The sequence below is a fragment of the Falco biarmicus genome, chromosome 4 (genome assembly GCF_023638135.1).
Source record: "Falco biarmicus isolate bFalBia1 chromosome 4, bFalBia1.pri, whole genome shotgun sequence".
NCBI lineage: Eukaryota > Metazoa > Chordata > Aves > Falconiformes > Falconidae > Falco > Falco biarmicus.
Genome location: NC_079291.1, coordinates 66,706,421 through 66,731,183, shown reverse-complemented (window position 1 = coordinate 66,731,183; position 24,763 = coordinate 66,706,421). Strand labels below are relative to the sequence as shown.

The window sequence follows — 24,763 nt, the reverse complement described above, 5'->3', positions numbered from 1 at the left end:
GCCGGCCGGGGGCGGGGGGGGGGCGTGGCCTGGCGGAACGCGACGGCGGCGGCTTGTGCGCAGGCGCAGGCGGCGGCGACTCGGCCGAAGGGCGGCCCGCGCGCCCCGGCGCATGCGGCCCCGGAGCGCGGCTGCGCACTGCGGCGCTGGGGGCGGGGCCGGCGCTGCTGCGCGCGCGCGCCTGTCACCGCCTGCGCCAGAGCGGCGGCAGCTCCCTCCGCGCACGCGCGCGGTCCGCCGGCTCCTGTCAGCCGCGCGTGCGGGCTGCGGTCCCTTCCCTCCCCTCCCCCTTTCTCTTCAGCGCGTCTCGGTTTTGCCACCATTTTGTGCCGCAACTGTGGCTTTTCGCCGTTGTTTTGATCCCGCCTTGCTCCCTGCGTGCGAGTCGAAACGACGGCCCCCATGGCGGAGAGTCAGTCAGCGGCCGGGCACGGAGAACCCGCGTCCCTGGGCGGCTCTGGAGTCTCCGGTGCCGAGTCCGAGAGTCGGCGGCGGCTGAGCGAGCTGCGCGTAATCGACCTGCGGGCTGAACTGAAGCGCCGCAATTTGGACAGCGGCGGCAACAAGAGCGTTCTGACGGAGCGCCTGAGGAAGGTGAGCGGGGGGACGCGCCGGGGCGGGGTGGGAGTCGCAGGCGCCTGCGCGGCCCCAGCCCGCCGGGCGCCGCTGAGGAAAATGGCGCCAAACGGCCTCGGAGCGGAGGGAGCGGGGCGGCGGGGAGCCTGCGGGGCCCTGTGTGCGCCGGGAGTGTGGCCCCTGTCGGGCTGTCCCAGATGAGACCACCGGTCTCATGTGGTAGCGGGGGGGGCGGGGGTACGCGCCCGTCTGGCGTTGCCCTCCCCTCAGCGAGCCCCCCCCTCCGGTTCCCCAGCGCCGCAGAGCACAGCGAGGTAGCCGTGGCGCTCGGCCCGAGTGTTTCTGGCCTCATGCATCGCTGGGTTTTCCGCCCTGCATTGAGCTCCTGGATTTACAGTTCTGTACGCTGTCTACCAGGTTTTTCCCTGCCTACTCTTCCCCACCCCCACCTCGGCTTTCTAGCTCGCAGCCTGTACAGCGTAGCCTCATCAGAATGTTTGGTATGTTAGTCTAGCATGTGGACCGCCTTCACTGAACTGATGCTTGCTGTCTCCTGGAGCCAAATTTGTTGTTGCAATATTTGTTGTTGCAAAGACTCTGTTGCAATGCCTCCGGGTATCTCTGCACTGCTGCAAACGCTGCAGGACTGACTTATTTTGTTTATAGGTTATACCACTGACAGCTTTCCAGAAACTTTACACCAACATGTTACTGTTTCCTGTGTACTTCTTGCTTTGATCTGATGGTCTTTGGTTTGCATATCCAAGCTGCTGCTAATTCAAAGTGCTGGATTCTTGTTTGGGTATTTTTCTGCCTCTGGTGTCCAGCTTTTGAACTCAGCAGAAATGCACAAATGGAATTTTTACGTCTGTCGTGATATCTGTCTTTGTCTTTTCCCCTTAATAGGCTATTGAGGAGGAAGGGGGGAATCCTGATGAAATTCCAGTGGTTTCAGAAAATATCATGAAGAAAACTCCAAAAAGAAGCAGCAAAGGTACAGGGCAGTTAGGGAGGATCTCCACCCCGTCCCCCTTGAGTTTTCTAGCAACTTTTACTCATGAAATGGAACCTTGCTAATCTGTTTTCTGAAGTCTGGTTTTCCTTTTGGGGAAGGGCTTGGCTTAAATTTGGCACTGTCGCTGAATGTTTTGCAATCACAAAACTACAGCTAACATTACTTGCTTGAGCCAGGTTTTGGTAATACTGGTTTTCTGCAGGAAATTAAGAACAGTTGAGTCTTCTGTTCCTTGATTCTGTCCTTTAATGACATAAGTTACTGGTATTCTTCTCTATATTTGTGCTCAGGTTTCCAGGGATGGATAGTATGGTATTAAACGTAATTTATTCACAGGACTTCATGTAGTTTATTAGGGAAGGATTTGGTCCACTCAAAGGGTCTGTTGGCTTGTTCTCAGAGTTCCCTGAAATTTGTAGCAGGAGTTACTGAGTAATACTGAAGCAGTGTCAGTGTTTTTAAAATAGATAATTGGTGGTTTTATGTGACCGTACCTTCACTTTTGAGAAATGCAAGGGGTTTTTTTGAGTTAGAAATGCAGTTTCTAGCAATTTCAATATTCAAAAAAGTTCTATGTAGTGTGTTATGCTTATGTTTCATAGATAATAAGTCTCATTTTTCTCCCCAGAAGACTAGTTTTTAATCAAAATCTGAAATTGGATATGTTTTTAAGGCTTCTTCTATGCATGATTTTTCTGGTGGTGAGACATAGTCTTACATAATCCTTATTTTAAAAAATAATTGCTGTTTTTCTAAAACTAGTCAGTTAGCCGTTTGATCTTACTTTGTAACCAGATAATGTTGAAACTTAACTTTTTGTGTTCGAGCTGAGCAGAATAACTAGTTTAGAGGAAGAATTTTAATCAAATTACTGATACTGATGTAAATGTGAATTTGTGAGATGAAGCTTTGATTGTTTTGCCAACTGATTTGTTTGACCTGGATTTTTGTTGCGTCCAATTTGGAGTAATGACATTTGTTTGCAAACTAAAATGTGAAATTTTAAATGGATGGAGAACAAATGTCACAACTGTATGTAAAAGCAGAGACATCTTTGGTAGTCATGATCATTGTCAGGTCTGAGAAAAATACTTAATGTACATTATAGCACTTAATGTTGGGATGGAAACAGATGAGATGTTCCTCTTAGCTCTAAAACCCCTTTCCCCCTTTTTTTTTTTATTGTAATGTGCTTACAGTTTTTTGAGGAAAATAACATTCATGAAAGATGAAACTGCTCTGAATTTGAGGAGTTCCTATTTGGTGCTGTTGAAACTAGCCGACTGTTTTCAGTAACATTAGTTCTGATGTTATGTGTCCAGCTGGTGAACAGAGCACTGCAGTAATGCTTACGCATAGAGGGGGGGGGGGGCGGGGTTTTCATTGTTTTGTGTTGGGTTCTTTGTTTGGTTGCTTTTTTCTTTTTTTTCTTCTAGTAAATGTCTGTCAAGACACGTTAAGATAAATTACTGCGGTCTCAGCTGAGCCAAATGTTCTGAGCGTAGTGCACAGTGGTGCTTCTTGAACTCGTGATAGACCTTGGACTGTAGCATGTTTGTCAGTTACTGAACTGGGATGGTATAGGAACACTCAGTTGTGGAAAATAAGGAAAAAGTAGATAGCTAAACTGGATGGAATACCAACTCTGATGAAAAAAACAAAACTTGAAGGATGCATGTTGTTACCTTCTTTTTATTCTAACGATCGTAATATTGTTAGGACGTAGACCAGATGAAGAGGGAGTAGAAGATAATGGCCTGGAAGAGGATTCGGGAGATGGACAGGTATGTGAGGCTCTGTTTGAAGCAAAGTAATGATAGCATCACTTTCAAATTACAATGACTACTATATATACTTTTTTTCTTTTTACAGGAGGATATTGAAGCAAGTTTGGATAACTTGCAGGATATTGACATGATGGATATTAGTGTGTTAGATGAAGCTGAAATAGATAATGGCAATGCGGTAGATTGCGGAGAGGATTACAGTGCTGATAATATTCTTGACTCACTGTCTGATAGTAAAGAAAATGCTGATGCAGAAGTGAAAGAACTTCCAGATCAGCCTACAGAATATACTGTAGGTAACTTGGAGGCATCCCCACAATTTTCAGAAATTAAAGAAGAATCAAGAGAAATACCAGTAGTGATGGTATGCATCTCTCATGTGTGTGGAATCAGATTCTTTTTTTCCTTTTTTTTTTTTTTTATTTTTTTTTCTTTTGAATTGAACAGTAAAACAGTAGCTAAAGAGTATTTGAAACCATCTGGGGCTCTACCAGTTCTCATGGTCATTGCTTTTTCTTTTACGTTTTTGTGGAAATAGCATTTTTAATTTTAAAATGCTTAGATTTTGTTTGTACACATATGACTGTACAAATCGGTAGTAATCCAAAAAGCATTTGTTTTAATCATGCTTTGAACTCTGTACTTCGCCTTATGTTTATGTTCCCATTTTCATATCTTTGCTTCATTTAGGAGGACCTGGGTGGCATACAAATACTGTAGCCTTATTCACTTCAGCTGAACAGCAACATTCTGGGAACTATATTCTAGATATTTTTTTTTGTTGAGATAGCTGTTGAAATTATTTTTACATTGGCTTTCTGTGTTTGGCTGTTGCACTGCTTGTATGGCATTGTCCATCCTAGCTAGAAGATAATGTTTTTCCCCAAAGTCAAGTGTTTATCTCCTGAAGTGTACAACAAAACATTTTGAAGAAAGTCATTTCTGTCCCATCTAATAGGGAAGTATTGCTCTTTGTTGTGTGTGCACATTGTGTCATCTGAGATCCTAAAGTTGGGTTGTTCCTTGCCCCCCAAATTTGAAAGTTGCAGAAATAAGCTTAACCCTTATTCCCAAGCATATCCCTGCCTCACACAAGTCATATAGAAATACCCAGAAAGTAGGTTTATTCAGAGACTAAACTGCCAGACTCCAGGTCAGCTCCTGCGGTCTTCTTTTATCAGTGAAGAAAACAGTTATTGAGTCCAGTAGACTTTTTTGGCTCTATGTTGTCGCTGTAAATAAGAAAAAAAGTCTAAGAGAAAGCTTGCTGTTGATATCTCCGTCCTTAAAGGATTTTTGTGAGACAACCAACATATTTGAGAGGTAATGAGAAGGCTTATTCAGTTGGTGGGGATTGGGAAGAGGTATGGGGGTCACTGGTCAGTTTTTACCCTTGGATCCTAGATAGGTTTGCTTAATCAGTTGTTAGTGGAAATAAAGTCTTCAATTTCTCATTCAGGTTTCATTCACAATACCATTCCTTTATAGATAACAAAATGTCTTCTGTTTACATTTTAAAGGTAGAGGTTGAAGATGTTGGGAACAGTTTAGATGCTGCTTCAGCTGATTTAACCGTAATAAAGGTAAATGGTAACTGATTTTTCTTTACAAGCAAAAAGGCATAATACATGCCATATAAACTGTATGCTGAAACAGTACACGTACAGGTAGTACACAGTGAGTGCATTCTTATTCTGCAAAGAATAGGACCTCTAGGAATGAGAAATACCTTTCTAATTTAATCATGTGGACGAAGATACATGTATGTATCTTATCAGGTCATAAATATATGATGTATATATTATACTGAGTTTGGGTAGTAGACTGGATTCTTTTTATCTGTTGTATAAACTGACTCGGTGCCTTGTGTTATGTCTAAGTTCCATTTAAAATGTATGTATCCCACGTTGACAAGAAAGCTGACACTGATCTGTTCGTGAAATACTGGCCTTGTTTCCAGATCACTTGTGGTAGGTTAAGGACACTTGTAGCTCCAGGTGAAGCTGGTGTTTCTATGAATCCTGTTTTCAGAAAGCAGAATCCATACAGTGGACTTTAGAGAAGGATAACACAAAGATAGCTTTGCTTTATGCTGCTTACATTTGTTGATTTATTTACCCATGTGAATGTGTACTATGTGTTCAATGGGTGTCTGAATTTGAGAAATACAGATATTTTCACACATTTCATAAAACTGGAAGATGTAAAAAAGTAATGTTAAACCTTGTGGAGAATTTAATTAAAGTTAAACATTTTCAAAGCTGAAATAGGCTAAATTTTAGTAAGCTCGCCAAATTGTCTCCTTTCTTGGAGGGGTGAGAGGTGTCATTCAGAGTAACATCTGGACTTCTTATGAATAGTGATATTTCTCCTTTTTTTAATCTCTTTCACTACAGGAACTTGAAGAGTTACCTTTGGAGCCAGGTACTGGTTTTTGTTTTCTTGTATGGTTTTGTTTTTTGTTTAGTTTTTTGTTTTGTTTAAATTAAAAAAAAAAGTTCTGGGCATTGAAACAGTTTCATTCTTCATTAATTCTTTTTATGTCCCTGGTTGTTTGGTTTTTTGTTTTTTTTTTTTTTTTTTCTTGTTTTTTTCTTTTTTTTTTTTTTTTTTTGGTTTGGTTTTTAAATGCATTACTGTAGTGTACGTTATTATGGTGGACAATCCAGGTCATACAGGGTCATAGAGATTGGAAACCCAGTCATATCACCAGATCTGTGAATAACCACTTTTTGAAAATATGTATTTAATGTGATGAAACGGTTCCATAGAACTGTTACCTACAGTGGAGTTAAGGAATGAGCCTTAAATATGCAAAGGTTCTAAAAACAGATCTTGTGATATCACGTTGTACTGCAGTTCTTTGAATATAAATACAGGAGTGTAGGTAATTCAGAGCTTTGGTACAGAACAGAAATTAAAGAATGACTGGACTTCAGAAGAAGGAATACACTGTCATCACAGGAATTTTCTACAGATCCTATTCGCTTTCTGGACTGCAAACACACTCATGCACCATCAGAAGATGCCCAGTTCTCATGTTGGACTGTCTGCTAAAAGAATTTCACGGAAATTTGGAAATTGAACTCTCAGTACCTTGATACGTTCAGTTAAGCATCTCGGACTCTGGAAGCTAACTAGAGAAGAAACAGAGCTGAATGATTTCGTGAAGAATATCAAGGATCAGCCAGAAGGTTTTTGTTAAATCTGTGGGGGCATTTTTCTTCCCTGTTAACACTTTAGGGCTGATGTGGTAGTTTGTCAGAGAGCAGTTAGCGTAGTACTTTTAACACTGTGTACACTAGGGTTTTCCAATCTCTGTGTAGCTTAGAAGTTCTCTTGGTGTTAGTGTGGCAGCCATGCCAGTTCCACATTTGTGATTGCTGTATTTCCCTGGTGATTAAATCTTGTGCCATTCTATTCCTGTTAAATCCGTAGAAAATGAGAAAATACTCGACATTTTGGGGGAAACTTGTAAATCTGAGCTCCTTAACGAAGAAACTTCCGAAGCGGAGCGGCCACATGCACAGGAAGCAAGTAACGTGGTGCCAGGCAAGAGGCTAGCAGAGGAAGAGGACGCTCTTGCTGCCACTCAGTTGGAGGAAGATGCTTTAGATTTGGACAGCAAATCGGCACAAGCTATGGCAAGGAAGGAAGCAAAGCGTTTAGTTGTAGCAAAAGGGGAGACAAGTGAACAGACAATAGAGGAAGAGAACGCGGACTCTGAATGTTTAGTAGTAGAGACCCTAAGCGATCAGAGTAGCAAACGCTCCCAAGGCCTGGAAGCCTCTAGTGGGGAAACAGCGGAAAAAGGCCCAGGTCCCGAAGCCAAAGATAGCAAAGAAGATGCCAAGAAAACAGAAGAGAAAGCTAATTCTGAGGAATCCCCTGCCACTAAAGAGTCCTCAACCAGTGAGGGCGGTGATCAGAAAAAGAGGTTTGTTTTTTCTCCGTTATAGACCAGATGCTATCTTTTTTTCATTGGTCGTTAAGTGATGCGCATAAGCTGTTTCCTTCAATTGGCCACCGAGACTGATGAAATTGTAGCCTGTTCCTAAAGAGTCTGTTTTGTTTCTCCATGTGCAGGTATTTTTTTTTTTTTTAAACACAGAGGGTTTGATTTCTTTCCTTCCTCAACCTTCAAAGGTTGTTTCCTTAAATTGCTCTTATTTCTGTCATCTGCAAAGCAGAATTGTCCGTTTAAGGATATGAATTCGTATTTCCTGTCACTCTTGTATAAATTTGCAGAGATAGTTTTAATTTCAGAACTAATTTTCTGGTAGGTATCCAGTTTTAGTGCACAATCTAGAATTAACTTCCTTTTGGCATATGAACAGTTGAATAACACGGTGTTTTGTCTTTAGCCCTGTTGAGGAGGACAAAGAATCAAAGATAATCTCAAAGGACGAGAAAGGTATGTTTTGGTTGTTTGTTTTTTTCGTTGTTTTGTGGGGTTTTTTTAAGTACAGATGGCTTGAAAAAAAATGTTATGGGGTCACATCTAACCATTATTTGTGAAGTAAACAAAGGAGTGAATGGAGTAATAGTTCTACTTGCTTTTTGACTTGCCTTTTTTGCATTGCTTATTTTTTGTGTTTTGTTAATTCCCTAAGCGTGTGTATATCTTGACTGTAATAGCTATATTGGAGTTCCGCTAGCTGTGTGAATGGTGGTATATACCAACAAAACCAGGATTTGTCTTGGAAAATCTCAACAGATGACTAAATTGATAGTGTTATACACTCTGTGTAGCGATTCTGGTGAGGACTGGTGTTAATTTGGTGAACCCGCAATGCAGTTGTAACATGGGCTTTCAAAGCATGAATTGTAAATTTCAGTTTATGTAATTTCTGTGAACTTACAAACTGACGAAATTTTAATAAAAGTGTCTTGTGAATTGACATTTAGTAATTGGTAATTCTCGGGAAAGTGATTGAAGTGTAGAAAGACAATATGTAGATGAAACCTCATTAAGACTATTCAAATGCACATCAAGTCTGGAGTTAGAAGTTCATTGTTGCAGGCTGCAGTGTGTCTATTGATTTTAAGATTGATTGGAAGAGCTAGAAGCAAAATTGCATTTGAAGAGGTTTATGAACAAAAAAATGGGAATTTGTAGGGCAGTTACTGTTTCGCTGTTGTGTTCTTGTGCTACATGTTCTTCTATGTTTGGCTTTTTTTATTTACTTTAGGCCGTGTGGGTACTGGTTCTGGCAGAAATTTGTGGGTTAGTGGACTTTCATCATCTACTAGAGCTACAGACTTGAAGAATCTTTTCAGCAAGTATGGAAAGGTATGTAGTAGATAGGTAAATTAACAAGCCATTGTATCATTTTAAAAGGATGACCTGAAATTTAGTTTTTACTTAGCTTTCTTGTGTTCTTTTGAAACTCTGTATCAGAAAGTAGCATACTTCATAAAGAAGTTTGTCTGAAATGGGGGGGAGGCAGCCAGAAATCCAGGTTTCAAAGAACCTCTATGCAGATAACCTGTAAAAAGGAGGCAGTTCTTGACAGGAGACATTAGTGGGTCATCATCTAGGGTGCTTTATAGTCTAATTATACTTCTTGCATGTCCAGCAATAGTTAATACTGCTTTAAACTGTTGCATTTCAAGGGCCACTCCTTTGAGACATCTAGTCGCAAGGGCAGGCTTCCATTTGTTATTCAGTGCCAGCTGGGATACGAGAGAAGTTGTGAAAGGGAATTCTTTCCCTGACTATCTCCACTTCCTCCTAATACATTTCTGAATGTGATGTTAAATGTTTGTTTCACCTAAGCACGTGCCTCTGCGCTGTCAGAGATTGTCATCTGTTTAAAGAAGCTAGCAGAGGTGTTCTGTAAGAAAATACAAAATGGTCATAGGTTGCTTTTTTATTATTTTTATTATTGCATCCCTACTCTCACCTACGTGTATGTATATATGTCTTCCTTAAGTTACTGACCTGCTCAGCAACTTGAAGATTAATTTTCTGAGCTGATTATTATGGCGGTCTCTTTTTCTGCAGAGCTGTATGAACAATTTATTCTGCAGTCAGATTTATCTGTTTCGTAGAATTTTGTGTTTGTTTTATACTTTTTTCAGAACAGATGTGGAATAATCTGAAGTTTGAACCTTTTCAGCTGTACTTGTTTTGCTGTTGCCATGGGTGTAAACGCTGTTCACATATTCTGTGAAGTAGTCTTTAGTGAGGCACTTCTAGAAGATGGTTGGCCCGACTGTATAGAGATCGACTGAAAACGATAACTTTGCTGTCTGTCAAACAAACCTAGCAACATTGTAGTCTGAGAATGCTGATGGAATGTTGGGTGCTGAGCGGATTTCCTCCCTGTTGAAAGTGGATAGTGCTATAAGGTTTGGAACTGGCAGACAGCTGCTGAAAGATGGGGACAGCCATTTCAGTAGGGCCTGTAGCAATAGGACAATGATTTTAAAGTAGAAGAGGATACAGACTAGATACAAGAAAAAAATGTTTGTGGTGATGAGGGTGGTGAAACACTGGAACAGGTTGCTCAGGGAAATTGTAGATGCCCCATCCCGGCAAACATTCAAGGTCAGGTGTGATGGGGCTCTGGGCAACATGGTATAGTTGAAGATGTCCCTGCATATGGCAGGGGGGGTGGTCTAGATGACCTTTAAAGGTCCCTTCCAACCCAAACTGGTTTATGATTCCACAAAATGGTGATTAAGTTAGAATTTATTTGGAGACAGATCTGCAAACACAAAATAATTTTTTTTCCCAAAGGTGGTGGGTGCGAAAGTAGTAACAAATGCTCGCAGTCCTGGTGCTCGCTGTTACGGCTTTGTTACAATGTCAACATCTGAAGAAGCCACTAAGTGCATTAATCATCTCCACAGAACAGAGCTGCATGGAAAAATGATTTCTGTGGAAAGGGTAAGTGGTAGCTATTCCATGACAGCGTAATGAAGATAAAGGTGTCCAAGTTCAATATCTGTCTGCTAATATAAAAATATTTCTGGCTAAAATTCTAGGCAAAAAATGAACCAGCTGGGAAAAAGCCTTCAGACAAAAAGGAAGGTGAAACAAGGAAGGAGAAGGACAGGCACCATTCTGCAGAGTCCAAATCTGAGAAGTAAAGTGTTTTTTGGTATTTTTCTGTGTTTAAAGGCCACTCATTTGAAATGCAGCCACATGACCGAAGTGAAGAGTAGGTGTAATAAATCTTGATTTGCTGCTTCGTACTGCATCTGAAATAGGAGGAATACTTGAAAAATTGAAATTGGTGTTCTGCAGCAGTAAGCACGTCTTAATTGGCCCTCTGATCAGAAATACGGTGCTCTTCAGGGTTTAGTGTCAAGACGCGTCAGTTATATCAGGAGATACTCAACCAACTTGTTTATAGATAAACCCTTATTTTTATTAGAATCATTCATCCTCTGATCTGACTCTAGCTTGGTCTGCTCTTCTAACTGACAAATATTTCCAGGATTTAGTCTGTCTTTTTTGATAGATTGTTCACATGGTTAGCAAGTGGTACTTCAATATTTGTTTTTCATGTGATCTGTTGCTTTTGAAAGGGGCATTTTGCTTTACTACTTTTTGTTCTCTCACTACATTTTAAAAGATTTGGCAAAGGATATGTTTTGGCAGGCTGGTCTGCTTGTATCGGGTGTTTAAGGTATTTGTTGACAAAAGCTCTGCTGGTGGAGCTTGGCCTCTTCCTGGGTGGACCCTCTTCCCCTTACACTAAACATGAACTTTACTTATAGGCAGAACATAAGACTTGTAGCACTCAAGGTCTCCAAATATTCAGGATTATCCCTTGTTTCTCACTTTTAGTCGGCTTTAGCTTAGTATTGGTTGCTGCTCTTAATCATGCATACAAGTATCCATTGGTTTCAGCACATGGAAGGTATTTGGAGTGGGCTTTTTGGGAGGGGTTTTGTGTTGAGCTTTTTTTGGGTTGGGTGTGGGATTTTTGGGGCGTTTGGGGTTTGGGGTTTTTTTTGACATCTCTGGCTTGATTGGATTGGTTATATTGCACTTTTTGTTAGGTTCTCTATTAAAGCAAAGTTTACCTATAGGTCCATTGGTATTAAGAAGGAGGAGAAGACAGACAAAAAAGATGATGTGAAGAAATCAGAGAAAGATGGAAAAGACGAAAAAGAAGGAAAAGAGAAAGATGACCAAAAGGCTGGATCCTCTGATAGATCTAGGGCAAGCAAATCAGGTAATTCTATCTGCCTTTCAGAAATTTTTTCAAGGATACTTGTTTTAAAAAAACTAATTAAAAAAACTGGTACAAAGAATATAAGCGACTGTGACAGAGCTTCTGCTTTGCATCCAAAATAAAATTTCCTGCATCAGCTAAGAAGGAAATGGAAGAACAAGCATAAGCATTTAGAATTGTGGCTGATTAGAAGACTTCATCTTCTGCAGACCTCAGTGTTCTTGTTAGATGTGATTCATAATTCAGTAAAAAAGCCATAAAGTGTACTTAGTAATACTGAAGTTTTGCTGGTGAACAAAAACCACCAGAAAATACCTTGAAATGTTTTTTTTACTTTTTTTTTTTTTTTTTTGCTAGTAACTTAGCAACTAAATTTTCATAATTACTGGGCTTTATAAATAGTCAAAGTAGCAAGCCATGAATTTTATGGACTATTACTGGGTTTAGATCTGACACAGTTTGTGGTTCTGTGTGCTTTTTTTATTTTATTTTTTTTTAAACTATGGCAAAGGGATGTATTTTGCAGACAGAAGAATTAAACTAAATTTGCTTTCTCTTAACTGTCATCCCTACCAGAAAAGACTACTGTAATTTTGTGATAGCTTTACTACCCCCATCCCCAACTTGGCCAAATCTTGGTCAGCTATTTAAATCATAAACATATTCTTCTGTATGTTATTTAAAACCTCAATAAAATAACATTTTACTGTTCAGTGTCTGTATGGTTGTAAATCTCACAGGAATTTTTGCATGTCTTGCATATTATTTAGTCTCAGATATATTTTGTTTTCTAGCAAGTCGAGGAACTGAAAGGACAGTGGTAATGGATAAATCTAAAGGAGAACCAGTTATTAGTGTGAAAACTTCAACATCAAAAGAGAGGGTAAGTACAACTTCCAGAGAAGCCTTTGTGTAAAAGTAGGTGTCATACAGCTTTACGTGCATATAATTGAAGGGTTTTTTTGCCTTGCACCTTGGGAACATGTCGCTTGTCTAAACAGCATTAGGGTGTTAATGGTGCTGCAAAGGTAAATGCTTAAGCTTCACCTTCTTTGTAGTTTTTGTCACTGTTGGCCTAGTTGAAGAAGTAGAGTTGCAATATGAAAATGGTGTTAAGATCATGTGTTTTCCAAGTGTGGAGTGTGGTGGCAGGTGACCTTTAAAGCAGTGTATTGTTTGCTACCGATGCAAGTCAGATCATGTGCTCATAGTATTAATATATATCAAAACTTCTTAGAAGTTCTAGCCAAATTTGGGGTACTTCTCCCCAGCCTACTTTTCCATGAAATTCTAACATTATTTACCTCTGGGATGGCATGATAGTCTGTTATGTTCAGATTGGCATAAAGTAGGCCTTTTGCCTGGAAATTTTACCTCAAAATGCACTGTGTTCAGCTAGTGTATTGTTTTGATCTAATTCAGAGTACCAAAAGCCAGGATCGCAAATCAGAGAGCAAAGAAAAGCAAGATATTTTATCGTTTGATAAAATCAAAGAACAGCGAGAACGTGAACGTCAGAGACAGAGGGAGCGAGAAATCAGGGAAACAGAAAGACGCCGGTGAGTTTTGCCATTCAAAGTTTAGAGCTAAACTGGTATTTGTTTTTACTTCCCTTATCTGTATTTTGAACTGGCTGCAAAATAGTGTCCTGCTGGCCCTCCATCACTAGTATCACAGATTGATTTGATGCTAATCTGTTGATAGAACAGACGTAATGCCAGGTTATAAAGGATTTTACTACTGAAAGTGATCTTCTCTATGTCTTTCAGAAGACTCTTGTTGAGTAACAACTTTGGTAGGTGCTTTCAGGTCTTGCATTCACCATTATCACGTTTGAATTTCCATGCTTGGTTTTTCCTTGGAAGTTTGTAAATACTTTCTGTTTGTCAGACTTTTGTCTTGGACACGCTGTGCTCTATGAAAGCTTTTTCAGAGCTGACTTAGAGTAGATGCTGTGTTACTCATGCAGAATGCTTAACCTTGCTTCTTTCGTTCATATGGACTTAAAAACTTGGACTTAAAGATTCTCAATTCAAAACAAAATATATCTCTGTTGATTAGAGAGAGGGAGAGGCGAGAACGAGAACAACGTCTTCAAGCTATTCATGAGCGGGATGAAAGACAGAGGCTCCAGAGAGAGCGAGAACGACTTGAATTTCAAAGGCAGCGTCTTGACAGAGAGCGCTTGGAGAGGGAGAGACTGGAGAGAGAAAGAATGCACATAGAGCAGGAGAGGAGGCGAGAACAGGAACGAATCCAGAGAGAGAGGGAAGAGCTGCGACGTCAGCAGGAACAGCTACGCTACGAACAAGAACGGCGATCTGCCATGAGAAGGCCTTACGATCCTGACGGCAGGTAGTAACTGCAGTGAGAATCCAGACTTTTCGACCACAGCCAGTTACAGATAGAACGTTCTAGAGCCTGTGTAAATTGTGATTACTCTTGCTAAACCAGTCATGGGAGCTCACAACTGAAAGACCATTTAGAAGTTTTATCTTCAGAAAGAGAAAATGTCATACTTGTATATCTGTAAGCACAATTTTATTACAGCAGGTTTTAAATTCTTAATTCCCGAAGAGAAGTGACAGAGAATAGAAACTGTGTGTATTGACTGTGTAGCAGTCTGTGTAGTAGACTGTGTGTAGCTAGTGGAACAGATGCTCATTCTCTTCTCATGTCAGCAGAACCTGAGATGAAGCTTTTTGTATGGTGTCGGTACACCTAGCTTCCTCTGAAACCAAAATGTGATGCCAGCTTAACACACAAAGGGTTTTGATGATAAATCAAAATAATTGTTTGGGTAATTGGATTGAATGAGGTTTGTTATCAAGAGAACAAGAAAGGAAGATTGTTTGGAGATTACTATTAATTGTGACCACCTTTGCAGGCGAGATGACCCATACTGGCCAGAAGCAAAGCGAATGGCAATGGATGATCGGTATCATTCTGAATTTAGTCGTCAAGACCGCTTCCACGACTTTGACCACAGGGATCGTGGCCGATACCAAGATCATTGTTTGGACAGGTTGGCAAGGCAGTGCTTTTCTTCTTACAGCTTTATGGAAATTGGGTGTCTTGTTGTGGCTTACTGATGGTTTGGAGGGAGCCAAAAGAGCAAAACAAATGACCCTTGTGCATTTCTCATGTCTAATTTTATACGTGTTGCAATCCTATGTTTCCATCAGTCATGGACATACTGGAAAGAGGCTGCATAAAGATTATAAACTAAGTCCTAATGTAGTGTGCTACGATGCTGAGGGAGATCTTGTAGTTCCTCTGGAGACATATGGAAACCTGGTTTAGTAATCCCCGTTCATTAGTCGAAGGTTTAGCCATTTGCTTTTGCTTTAAAACTTCCCCTACTTTAATCTCTGCAGCCTGACACAGATTTTTAGTTCCACAAAATGCTACAATACTTTCTGCACAGGGCTGTTGAGACTTCTGTTTTGCTCTCCAAGGACCTTTGGCAAAAACCGTACTGCTTTGCTTTTGCTCGTAACTGATTTCTGATACTGGTAGGTTGACTCAGTATTCTCCCTTGGTGCCGCCAAGTACCTGACTGGTGCTCAGTAATGCGTTGCTTACCCGTACTACAGTAGTAGGTGTTACTTTGATCTCTTTCTGTGTGATGAAACAAGAACCCATTTGAGTATCTTGCCACTAAACAAACACTGGTGTTCAGCTTTACAGCTTAAAGACAAATTTTCCCATGCTATTTCATACAGATGTTGAAATTAATGATGACTGTGTTAATTGAACTGGAACTTCTTTTTTTTCTTTTTTTTTTTTTTTTGTGTGTTCCAGAAGAGATGGTTCGAGAGGAATACCAGATCGAGATGGGCAGGTAGGTTATACCCAAAAAAACACTTCAGTTAAACAGCCAAAAAGATGACCCCAAAACTGAAAGAACACAGTGTGCGTGCTGTCTGCTGCTTAAACACAACCACTGCTGGGTTTAAACTGAGCGGATGTCAAGCAGCAAATGGTTTTTTTTGCACACTAATGTGCAGAACGCAAGTTATCTGCTTGGTAGGGCAGTAGCCACAGGTTGGGGCAGGGGCGAACCTTGAAGTGATGGGAGCTACTGTACGGCATCTTTCCAGGCTGGTATGTTGCGATATAACTTTTCTGGTTAACGATCTTAGGTGTCTGTATTGCATTAAAATGGAGTTACTGTAGTGTCTTATCCTTAGCTGGCGAGGGGCCCTTTCTCTGACGTTTATCTAAATGGTTTATAGAAAATAACTGGTGTCATAATGGAAGAAGGCAGATGACTGTAAAAGGACAGGTGCGAAAACCACACCGGTATACAAAACTTTTCATTTCTGAAGATGTCTCACAAACAGAGGCTGTTACCCAGTGCGCAGCACCAATTCACACACCAGGTCGAGGTTATTTGTTTATTGCATGTCTGCGCAGAGATGGGTGCTAGGTGGTAAATCCACAAAGCTAGCCCGCCTCTTAACACACCGTCAAACACTTTATACGCTTGGAACAATTGTTTACAGTTACATTTAGTCGCACTTCATTCTCAGTGGTTCTTCCAAGCCATGTCTCCATTTAAAGGTCCAGCTTTCTTTTTTTTTTTCACTGCACATGTTCTGTGGAGGGGGCTTTGTTAGTAGGGGGCTTCCTTTGCTCAGGGTGGATCTTTTAGTATGCCAATTAAGATAGTTCACACATAATTAAGTAATTTATGTTCAGTCTCATTAACCATTTTGTTTTCTTTGCGCTTATCTTATTATACCCCAGCTTGATTTATTTATGGTGTCTATCCCTTATCCCAAGGCCATGCCCCACCAACTGTCTGTAACGTCCTCTGTTTTTCAAACTCTCTCCTGTTCTTCCCTATAGATATTCACATATTTTATCTAAATTTCAAGTTAAATGATGGACTGGCCTTCTATTAGTCATGGCCCTGCGAGCTGGTCAACTACAAAGAGAGGCAGGAAGAAGGTAGATACTCTGTGTAAAAATTAAAAATCTGGAGCTGGAATATAAGCCTTAAAAAAAACCCACCCTGCCAAACAAAAAGCCTTCTCCCACCAGTGAGCAGAGCGGAATCTGTGCCATGAAACAAAATAAACACCTAGAGTGAACTGCACATGGTAGCAACAATGGAACCAGTAAAAACTGAGACAGCTGCTGGTTTCTTTTCTGACTATAGAAAGGCTATCTCTGAGGAGCTGGATTTTTGCAGTCCTAAAAGGAAACCTGGATTGAGTCTTAAGCGTAACTCTGTACCGTTTACCTTCCAGCATTACCCAGATGAACGCCACGGAGGGCCTGACCGTCACTCCCGGGATAGTTGGGGTGGCTATGGGTCCGACAGAAGAATGAGTGAAGGGAGAGGGATACCTCCACAAACCCGGTTAGTGCATATGAAACAAAGGGAGTATATTCTGTTGTTTTCTTTAAATCTTAACACTCGGTGAACCTTTGAAGGGGGACAGCAGAAGCAATCTGACAAGTGTGAGTCCTCTCTCCAGATGGTTTCTTCAAGCATCTGGAGAAGCAAGGAATTTACACATGTAGCTCCCCCGTGCATCAAGAGGATGGAGTGTGGCAGTGAGTAAAGAAGTGCTGCTCAGTGCATAACGATATTTTGCTTGTAAATAACTTTCTTTTCTACAGGTGAATGTCAGTCCTGTACCAGATGCTCCAGTAACGCCTACAAAAGTCTCGTTTGTGGCTAGTGGTCAGGTTTTAAGGAAATCGAGTCAGAATCTCTGCAGTGGTGGGAGTGGGGAACTGAGACTCAATCTGGAATCATAGCGGTTTCTCTTTAAAGCAGCTAATCAAACTAGGCATATTCCAGCTGCATAGTGCAGTTCTACATCAATATACCAGACAGAGGAATGGCAGTCGATTACTTGTTCCATATTTAAGTATCTTAGTACATTGTGATACTAATTATGTCTCTGCAGATTAAAAAAAGATGAGCTTTCCTGTGCGAAGGGCGCTGTTCAGGAAGTTTCTTGTCATTTCTCTTTGACCAGTTTTTATTGCGATGATTTGGGTGGCTATAGATACAAGCTTAATTAACAATTTAATACACTTCTTGTATGGGGTACAGTGTTTGGCTTTACCCTATGCTGCTAAATGGATAAGGGACACATCTAGAAGATGTTCTTTTATTTTTTTAAGAGATGGACGTGACTGGGGAGATCATGGTCGAAAGTTAGAGGGGCATCAAGATCGTTCATGGCAGGGAAATGTGGATGGAGGAATGATGGGACGGGATCATGAGAGATGGCAAGGTACACTTGCTGCTTACCAGTGTGATCGTGGTTTTTTCTATTAATTACTGCCGCTGAAATTCTAGCGATAGTTAAAATTCCTATGGAGCTTTAACAGCATTACCGAGAAAGCAAATAAAATTCTGGGAACGAGGTGGCTTTTTTATTGTGAAAACACAAAAGTCTGTCTTTTATTTTCTTCTCTTTTTTTTCTTTTTTAAATTAGGTGGTGATAGAAGCATGCCTGGTCAGTCAGGACCAGGCCATGTGATGAATCGAGGAGGGATGTCGGGGTAAGAAGCTTTGTTAGAGTGCTTATAATATTTTTATAATTACTTAACTGATCTGTATAAAAGAAGAAATTCCTGTGTCATTTGTGAAAAATAGTACTTCCAGCTTCTACTTTACTATGGACTGGCAAGCAGAAAAAAAATAAGCAAACATCTTCTCTGAGTCACAGCAGTATTAACTTTTCTGGCTGATTTTAGATTTGTCTGGTCTCGCTTTCAGGCGCGGAGGCTTCACGCAAGTTGGAAATCAGAGCCAGATGATGCAGAGTAGTGGAATACAAGGAGTGTTTGCAGGCCAGGAGCGGACAAACAGACTGACCGAACCCCGTTTTACCCGTCGCTACTGAAAGCACTATATTATATACATATATTTTTGTTTTGTTTTTTAATGCCAGATGACAGTGGTGGTGAATTTTATTAACCAGGGTCACCTTGACTTTGTGATTACAAAAAGCAAGACTGCTGTTGCATTGTAGCCAAATATGTCAACTTGTCGGTTTGGTTTTTCTTTTTTGTAATAAACGTGTTCTTGGTCAAACTTCACTTAAAAGTTTCTGTTAGTGAAACATTCCATTTTTCAAAAATAAAATCAGTTTATGGCTACTAATTTATTGCTTCTAGAGTCTGTTAAAAGGCAGTAAGCAAAAGAGGCAATCCACTGTCAAGGCTGAGATTCTAAGGGATGCAACAACTCTGGGAGGGGGTGGATGTCTGTTCTTCGCTGCTTTTGGGAGAGGGGGAAGGGGTCAGTGGCTTTTCTGATTTTTCTTCTGATATTTCTTCCCCAGTTGTTATGCCATAAATGAGGATGAGTAGGAAGTACCACCAGCTAAAGCCAGAGGTGCTGGCACAAGGCCTTACACCATCGTTAAGTTCCCGTTTAACCACGTAGGTGTCCTGTGTTCATCTGTGAAGCTCAGTCTAGATGCTTCTCCGTCTTCTTGCCGCTCCCTCTCTGCTGCTCTCCATCACTTTTTCAGTCCTCTTGCTCCTTCTTTCTCTTCCCATCCTCCTGAGCAGCCCCCTGTGTCTTCACATGCTGCCGATCCCTCTTTGTCCTGCAAGGCCTGGGGCAGTGGTAACCCCTGTGCCCCTGCAAGGCCTGGGAGGACCCTCACGCCTCTTTCGTCTCTGTCCCTCCCACCCCACCCCAGACCCTTCTGTTCCCATCATGTCTCCTCAAGCCTTTCTTGTGCCCCAGAGCTTTTTTTCACGGTGGGTTTGGTTTGGGTTTTTTTGTCCTTTATGCCATCTCAGGTCCTCTGGTCAGGCTCTGGTCCCCTTGAGGACATCTGTACTCTGCTCACGTCCCCTCCCAAGTTCCTCACCATACCCCCAAGCCTTTTGTCACTCTGCCTGAGAACTGCTCTGCTCCTTGTCCCGATTATCATGGGGCCACCCAGGTTCCCCTCAGGACACTTGATGTTCTCCAGCACGTTTTGGACCCATTTTGCTCCTTCAGAACCTCCTACAGGCAGCTTCGTGCCCAAGGAACATGCTTTTTTTTTCCCCCCCTCTGTGCCATCTGGGATGCCTCTGTTCAGGCCCCTGCTCGGGTCACCTCCTGGGGCTCTCCCGTGCCCTCTCCACCCCTCTCCTCCCACCGAAGCCTCCCTGGAGCTCCTCTGTGCCCTGCAGGTCCCCGTTAACTCTGCGATGCCCCTCAGCCCTTGTGCCCCCCAACACCGCCCCTGCGGTGCTCCCCAGGCTCCTGACGGGACCGGCCAAAGAGTCGCTCGCTGCTGCCGCCTGCTACCCACCACATTCCTTTTCTCCTTGATCCATCTCTTGGTCCTCTCACTCTCTCTAATGTTTCTGTCTCCATCTCTGCTCTGCTCCCTGTCCCCCATCCTCCCCCCCTTTTTGTCTGTACCTCTGTCCTGCTGCCTGGCTCATGGTTTCTCGTTGTGTCCCTTGGCTCAGCTCACTGTCCCGGGCCAAAACGCCCCACAGAACCACGCCGGCACAGCTCCCCTGGAGAAGGTGCCAGGAAGGAATTCACTTGGTTTTCCTCACACTACGCTGGTGGCCACCGGAGTGACATCTCCAAAGCACAGCTACCTCCTTTCCGTGGTGAGAAGCTTAAGTGCTCGCTTTTGCACTCACACAGACTCAAATGCTCCATGGACCATCCAGCCACAGGTCCCCAGGAGAAGGTGCCATGAAGAACTTCTCTTGGTGGGTCTCACCCTGCCCTGGTAGCCACGTGAAGCACACCACAAAAGTTCTGCTACCTGCTTGCCATGCTGTAGAAAAGTAACCGCTCACTCAAAACACTCCATGGCACCACCCATGCACAGCTCCACCAGAGAAGGTGCCAGGAAGGACTTCTGTTGGTGGCTCTCACTTTGCTCACGATACTCATTCACATGCTCTGGCAGCCATGTGAAGGACACCACAAAAGTTCTGCTCCCTGCTTTCTGGGGTGAGAAAAGGAACTGCTCGCTTTTCAGAAGCACCTACACACCACAAGGATATACCTGGATTGCAACAGGAGTGCCGGGGCTTCCTTCTGCCTTCGAGCCACTCCTCAGTTGTGATGAGAAAACTAGAACCAAACGCAAATACCAAAATCCCGGCAGCTGTGCTCGGCTATTGGCTGAAATGGGAGCAACAGTGCTGAGAGGCTCATTGGTACCAGAGGTGGTTTCATCAGAGATCACCCTGTTCCTCTTTCGCCGCTGCTGTAGGGCAGGAGTGTCCCTGCCAGAGCCTGCAGCACGCAGAGCTCGTACAAGGGACATTACAGATGCCCCCTGAAAGGGACAAGGATGCCTGGGGGGCCTCCACGAGAACCGAGATCAGTTCTCCTCGGGGAACTCTGCCTTAACTTCTCCCTGCCTTTTCTTCCTTCGACAGGTCCCCGTGCCCAGAGGCAGCAGATGTCCAACGGCAGCTCCATCACCCAGTTCCTCCTCCTGGCATCTGCAGATGCAGCTTTTGCACTTCTGGCTCTTCCTGGGCATCTACGTGGCTGCCCTCACGGGCAACAGCACCATCAGCACCGCCTTAGCCTGGGCCACCACCTCCACACCCCCAGGTACTTCTTCCTCCTCAGCCTGTCCCTTCTTGACCTGGGCTCCATCTCCACCACGCTCCCCAAAGCCATGGCCAATTCCCGGTGGGACACCAGGGCCATCTCCTGTGCTGGACATGCTGCACAGCTCTTTCTATTGATCTTTTTCATCATAGCAGAGTATTGTATTCTCACCCTCGTGGCCTACGACTGCTTTGTTGCCATGTGCAAAGCCCCGCACTACGGCACGTGGTCCACATGGCAGCAGCTGCCTGGGGCAGTGGGTTTCTCTACTCCGTGCTTCACGCAGCCAACACATTTTCTGTACCACTGCAAGGGCAATGCCATGGACCAGTTCTTCCCTGAACTTCCCCAGCTGCTCAAGCTCTCCTGCTCACACGCCTGCCTCAGGGAATTCCAACTTCTCATCTTCAGTGCTTTCATCTTTTTGGGGTGTTTTATCGTGCTGTCCTATGTGCAGATCTTCAGGGCTGTGCTGAGGATCCCCTCTGAGCAGGGACACCACAAAGCCTTTTCCACGTCCGTCCCTCCCTCCCTCCCCTGGCCGTGCTCTCCCCGTTTGTCACCACGGCCACGTTTGCCTACCTGAAGCCCATCCCTGGACCTGGCGGTGTCGGTTCTGTACTCGGTGGTGCCTCCAGCACTGAACCCCCTCATCTACAGCAGGAGGAACCAGCTCAGTGGTGCATGTTGAGGAATTATAGAGGAATGAAGGCAGGTTAATTAACGTTGATAATATACGGCGGTGGGCTGGCTGGTGGGGATAATGTGCAGCTGTGGCTGGTTCCTGCTGAGTAGTTAGGACTGTGTGAAGAGGAGCACTGGATGGAGGAGAGATACCGGGAGAAGCAGGGAGCCCAGATGAGGAGAGGCCGGCTGGCAGGGGAGCCGGGAGAAGGAAGAATCCAGGCGCAGCAGAGGCAAGAAGCAGGGTGGGCTGGCCTGAAGGGGATGGAGAAACAGCGCGGGCAGGAGATGAACCTTTGAAACCTCGCGGGGGCTGGTGGCCGTGCAAGGGGTAGGAGCTACTTACTGGAGTTAACCAGGCATGGGGGGGAAAAGCCTTGTTGCAGCCGGCGAGTTGGGACAGTGCTGCGACACATGCACTGTGGAAGCTGATAACCGTTTTCCAGGTACTATAGCGTGTCCGTCTTTGTCAACGTGTGACTCCTACCGTAACTCGTTAGTGGCGCAGCATTTCTTAATTAGATTTTGTGGTCATCATTCTTGCTCGTTTGGTTTTTCCTTTTCTTGCTTTCTTTCCTTGTGACAATGGTGCCCACAATGTAAGATGAGCGCTCTGCTTCTGGTTCGTTCTTTGCCTCGCTAAGGGCAACTCTGTAAGGAAGGAGCGATACTCATTCTCTAATTAACCAAAATAAACATCCTCCCATTGACCTGCCTGGCTGGGACCCGTGGGAGTAGAAGCAAAACAAATGATTTTCCTTGTTGGTTCCCCACCAGGTTAGAGGGGAAAAGAAGGACCTAAAACCTCCCTTGGAGAAAGGCCAAGGGGGGGATGCTGCAGCGGGGGGCTCGGGGGGCTCTGGGGAGGTGGCCGGTGCCTGGGGGGTGGTGTCCTTCCCCCCCCGGCCCTCCCTCCCTGGCCCCTCTCCTCAGCCCCCGGCTCCCGGGCGGCTGAAGCTTCCCGTGCCGCCCCCTCCCCCCAAGCCCCCGGTGGGCAGGACCACCCCCGCCGCAGGGGCTCGCTCGCCTCCCCCGCGCTCCCGGCACCACCGTCCGTCCCCCCCCGCCCCCGGCGCGCCGCCATGCTGCTCCTGCAGCGCTGCCCGCGAAGGCCGGGCTGCGGTTCTGCGGGCCGAGCGCCCGTCGGCGCCGCGCTCGGGGGGCGGCAGCGGCGGCTCCTTACCGGGAGGCAGCAGCGAGCGCCCCGCAGGACGCGCGGGACCGCGGTGCCGGTAACGGCGGCCGGCAGCACGCGGTGGAGGGGGGGCGTGGCTTACGACCCATGCGCGAAGCGTGTCGCCGCTGAGAGGCGGGGTTTGCCGCCTCGTAGGGGCGGGGCTTGGGACGCATGCGCGGAGGGTATCGCCGTGGATGGGGCGGGGCTTACAACCCAGGCGTGGAGCGTGCCGCTGCGGAGGGGCGGGGCTTAGGAGGGCCGGCAGCGCCGCGCATGTGCGACCCCCTGGCCGCAAGCAACAGCCGTTATTCGCCAGTTGCCAGCGGGGGTGGGGGGGGGGACGACGGCGGTCAGCCACGACAGTAGAGGTACAGACAAGGCAGCAGATACAGGCTTTTGGTTTCAAACCCTTTTCTCTTTGTAGAAAAGAGTCTTTTTCAATAGATACAAAACCGAGAGGGGGGTTTTCTTATTTAACCCACGCCACCACTATTGGCAGCTTTTCGTCTGCTTTAAAACCCTTCCCAATCCACCGTCAGGCACTCGGGACACAGAGAAGGAGACGGGAAAAGCAGCTCTGGGCTGCAGGCCGGGGACGGGACACAGGGGAACGGCAGAGCGAGCCAGGCACGGGACCAAAGGGAGAAAGGGTGGGAGAGGCAGCAACGCAGGGAGCCGCAGGCTCCAAGTTAGGGGGGGTTGGAGAACAAAGAGAATAAGAGAAAAGAGAGAGGGAGCAGAGCAGCGATCGAGGGATGGATCAGGGAGAGGAGGAGAGTGACAGGACAGAGGCAGAGTAATGGAGAAAGAAAGAAAAAAAAACCAGCCCTGGGTAGCAAGGCCAGAGGGACACGGAAAGACAAAGCAATGTAGAGGAACGGGGAGCTGGAACATGGGATGCTGTAAAAGAAAGAGGGACAGGGTGCAGGACACTGGGAGAGAGCGAAGGAGAGCAACAGAGAGATGGAGCATGGGAGAAAAGTGGGACAGAGCCGGAGCAACAAATACCAGGGACAAGGAGCAACAAATACCAGGGACAAGGAGCAGCAGAAGGTCAGGGATGAACAGGAAGGGGGACGGGGATAATAAGATACAGAACGGAGAAAAAGTAGTGACAGGGAGCAAGGCAAAGGGCTGGAGAAAGTAAATAAGGAAGGGGAGAGAGATGAAGGCAGGGACACAAAGTGACATGTACAGGTGCAGGGAGAAAAAGACCACCAGGGACACCAGGCCAGAGAAATTGGGGGCAAGAAAGAAAAAAAAAAAAAAAAAAGAGACAGGTACAGATCAGGACAGAGATGTAAAGGGGAAAAGAGCAATGGGCCACAGGACAGAGATGGAGGATGAAGAGAAGGTGGCAGAGGGAGCAGGACAAAAGCAGAGAGAGTAAAAGCAAAGGGAGCAGCAGAACGAGATGTAACAGGGAGACTGGAAGAGGGAGCAGGACAGAACAGAGGAGAGGTACAGGGAAGCAAAATGTGTCGGGTTTGCGTGGCAAGGTTTTGGTAGCTGGGCAGCTACAGGAGTGGCTTCTGTGAGAAGCTTCTAGCAGCTTCTCCCACATCCAACAGAGCCAATTCCAGCCAGCTCCAAAACAGCTGGCCAAAGCTGAGCCTGTTACTGACAGTGGCAGCGCATCTGTGGTCACGTATTTAAGAAGGGGGAAAAGTTACTGCACAATGTCAATTGCAGCTGGACAGAGGAGAGATCATACATAAGACAAACAGCCCTGCAGACACCAAGGTCAGTGAAGAAGAGGGAGG

General features: G+C 44.6%; 1 protein-coding gene and 1 long non-coding RNA gene across 7 annotated transcripts; one reads left to right on the top strand and one right to left on the bottom strand.

The window, feature by feature from the left end:
* The first annotated feature begins 63 nt into the window (after positions 1 to 63).
* LOC130148243 (scaffold attachment factor B1-like) lies at positions 64 to 18,706 on the top strand. Of its 6 annotated transcripts, XM_056336662.1 has the most exons (22): positions 456 to 594; positions 872 to 977; positions 1,483 to 1,570; positions 3,311 to 3,375; positions 3,464 to 3,742; positions 4,899 to 4,961; positions 5,775 to 5,802; positions 6,817 to 7,315; positions 7,743 to 7,792; positions 8,571 to 8,671; positions 10,124 to 10,273; positions 10,372 to 10,472; positions 11,425 to 11,570; positions 12,365 to 12,453; positions 12,993 to 13,129; positions 13,632 to 13,925; positions 14,458 to 14,595; positions 15,375 to 15,414; positions 16,829 to 16,941; positions 17,718 to 17,830; positions 18,036 to 18,102; positions 18,320 to 18,706. In XM_056336662.1, exons 2-22 carry the CDS (start codon positions 927 to 929, stop codon positions 18,444 to 18,446), a joined length of 2,739 nt encoding a protein of 912 aa, XP_056192637.1. In that variant the 5' UTR covers positions 456 to 594; positions 872 to 926; the 3' UTR covers positions 18,447 to 18,706. The 6 variants fall into 6 exon arrangements, 5 of the variants coding, with proteins under 5 accessions (XP_056192636.1, XP_056192635.1, XP_056192639.1 ...); XM_056336661.1 differs by lacking the exon at positions 872 to 977 and having other exon boundaries at positions 64 to 594; positions 15,378 to 15,414; XM_056336660.1 differs by lacking the exon at positions 872 to 977 and having other exon boundaries at positions 64 to 594.
* LOC130148247 (uncharacterized) lies at positions 18,689 to 23,151 on the bottom strand. Its single transcript, XR_008821502.1, has 2 exons — positions 23,007 to 23,151; positions 18,689 to 22,474 (listed from the first exon to the last, which is right to left on the bottom strand). It is a non-coding gene; the product is annotated as an uncharacterized LOC130148247 (long non-coding RNA).
* Between the last annotated feature and the right edge of the window lie 1,612 nt (positions 23,152 to 24,763).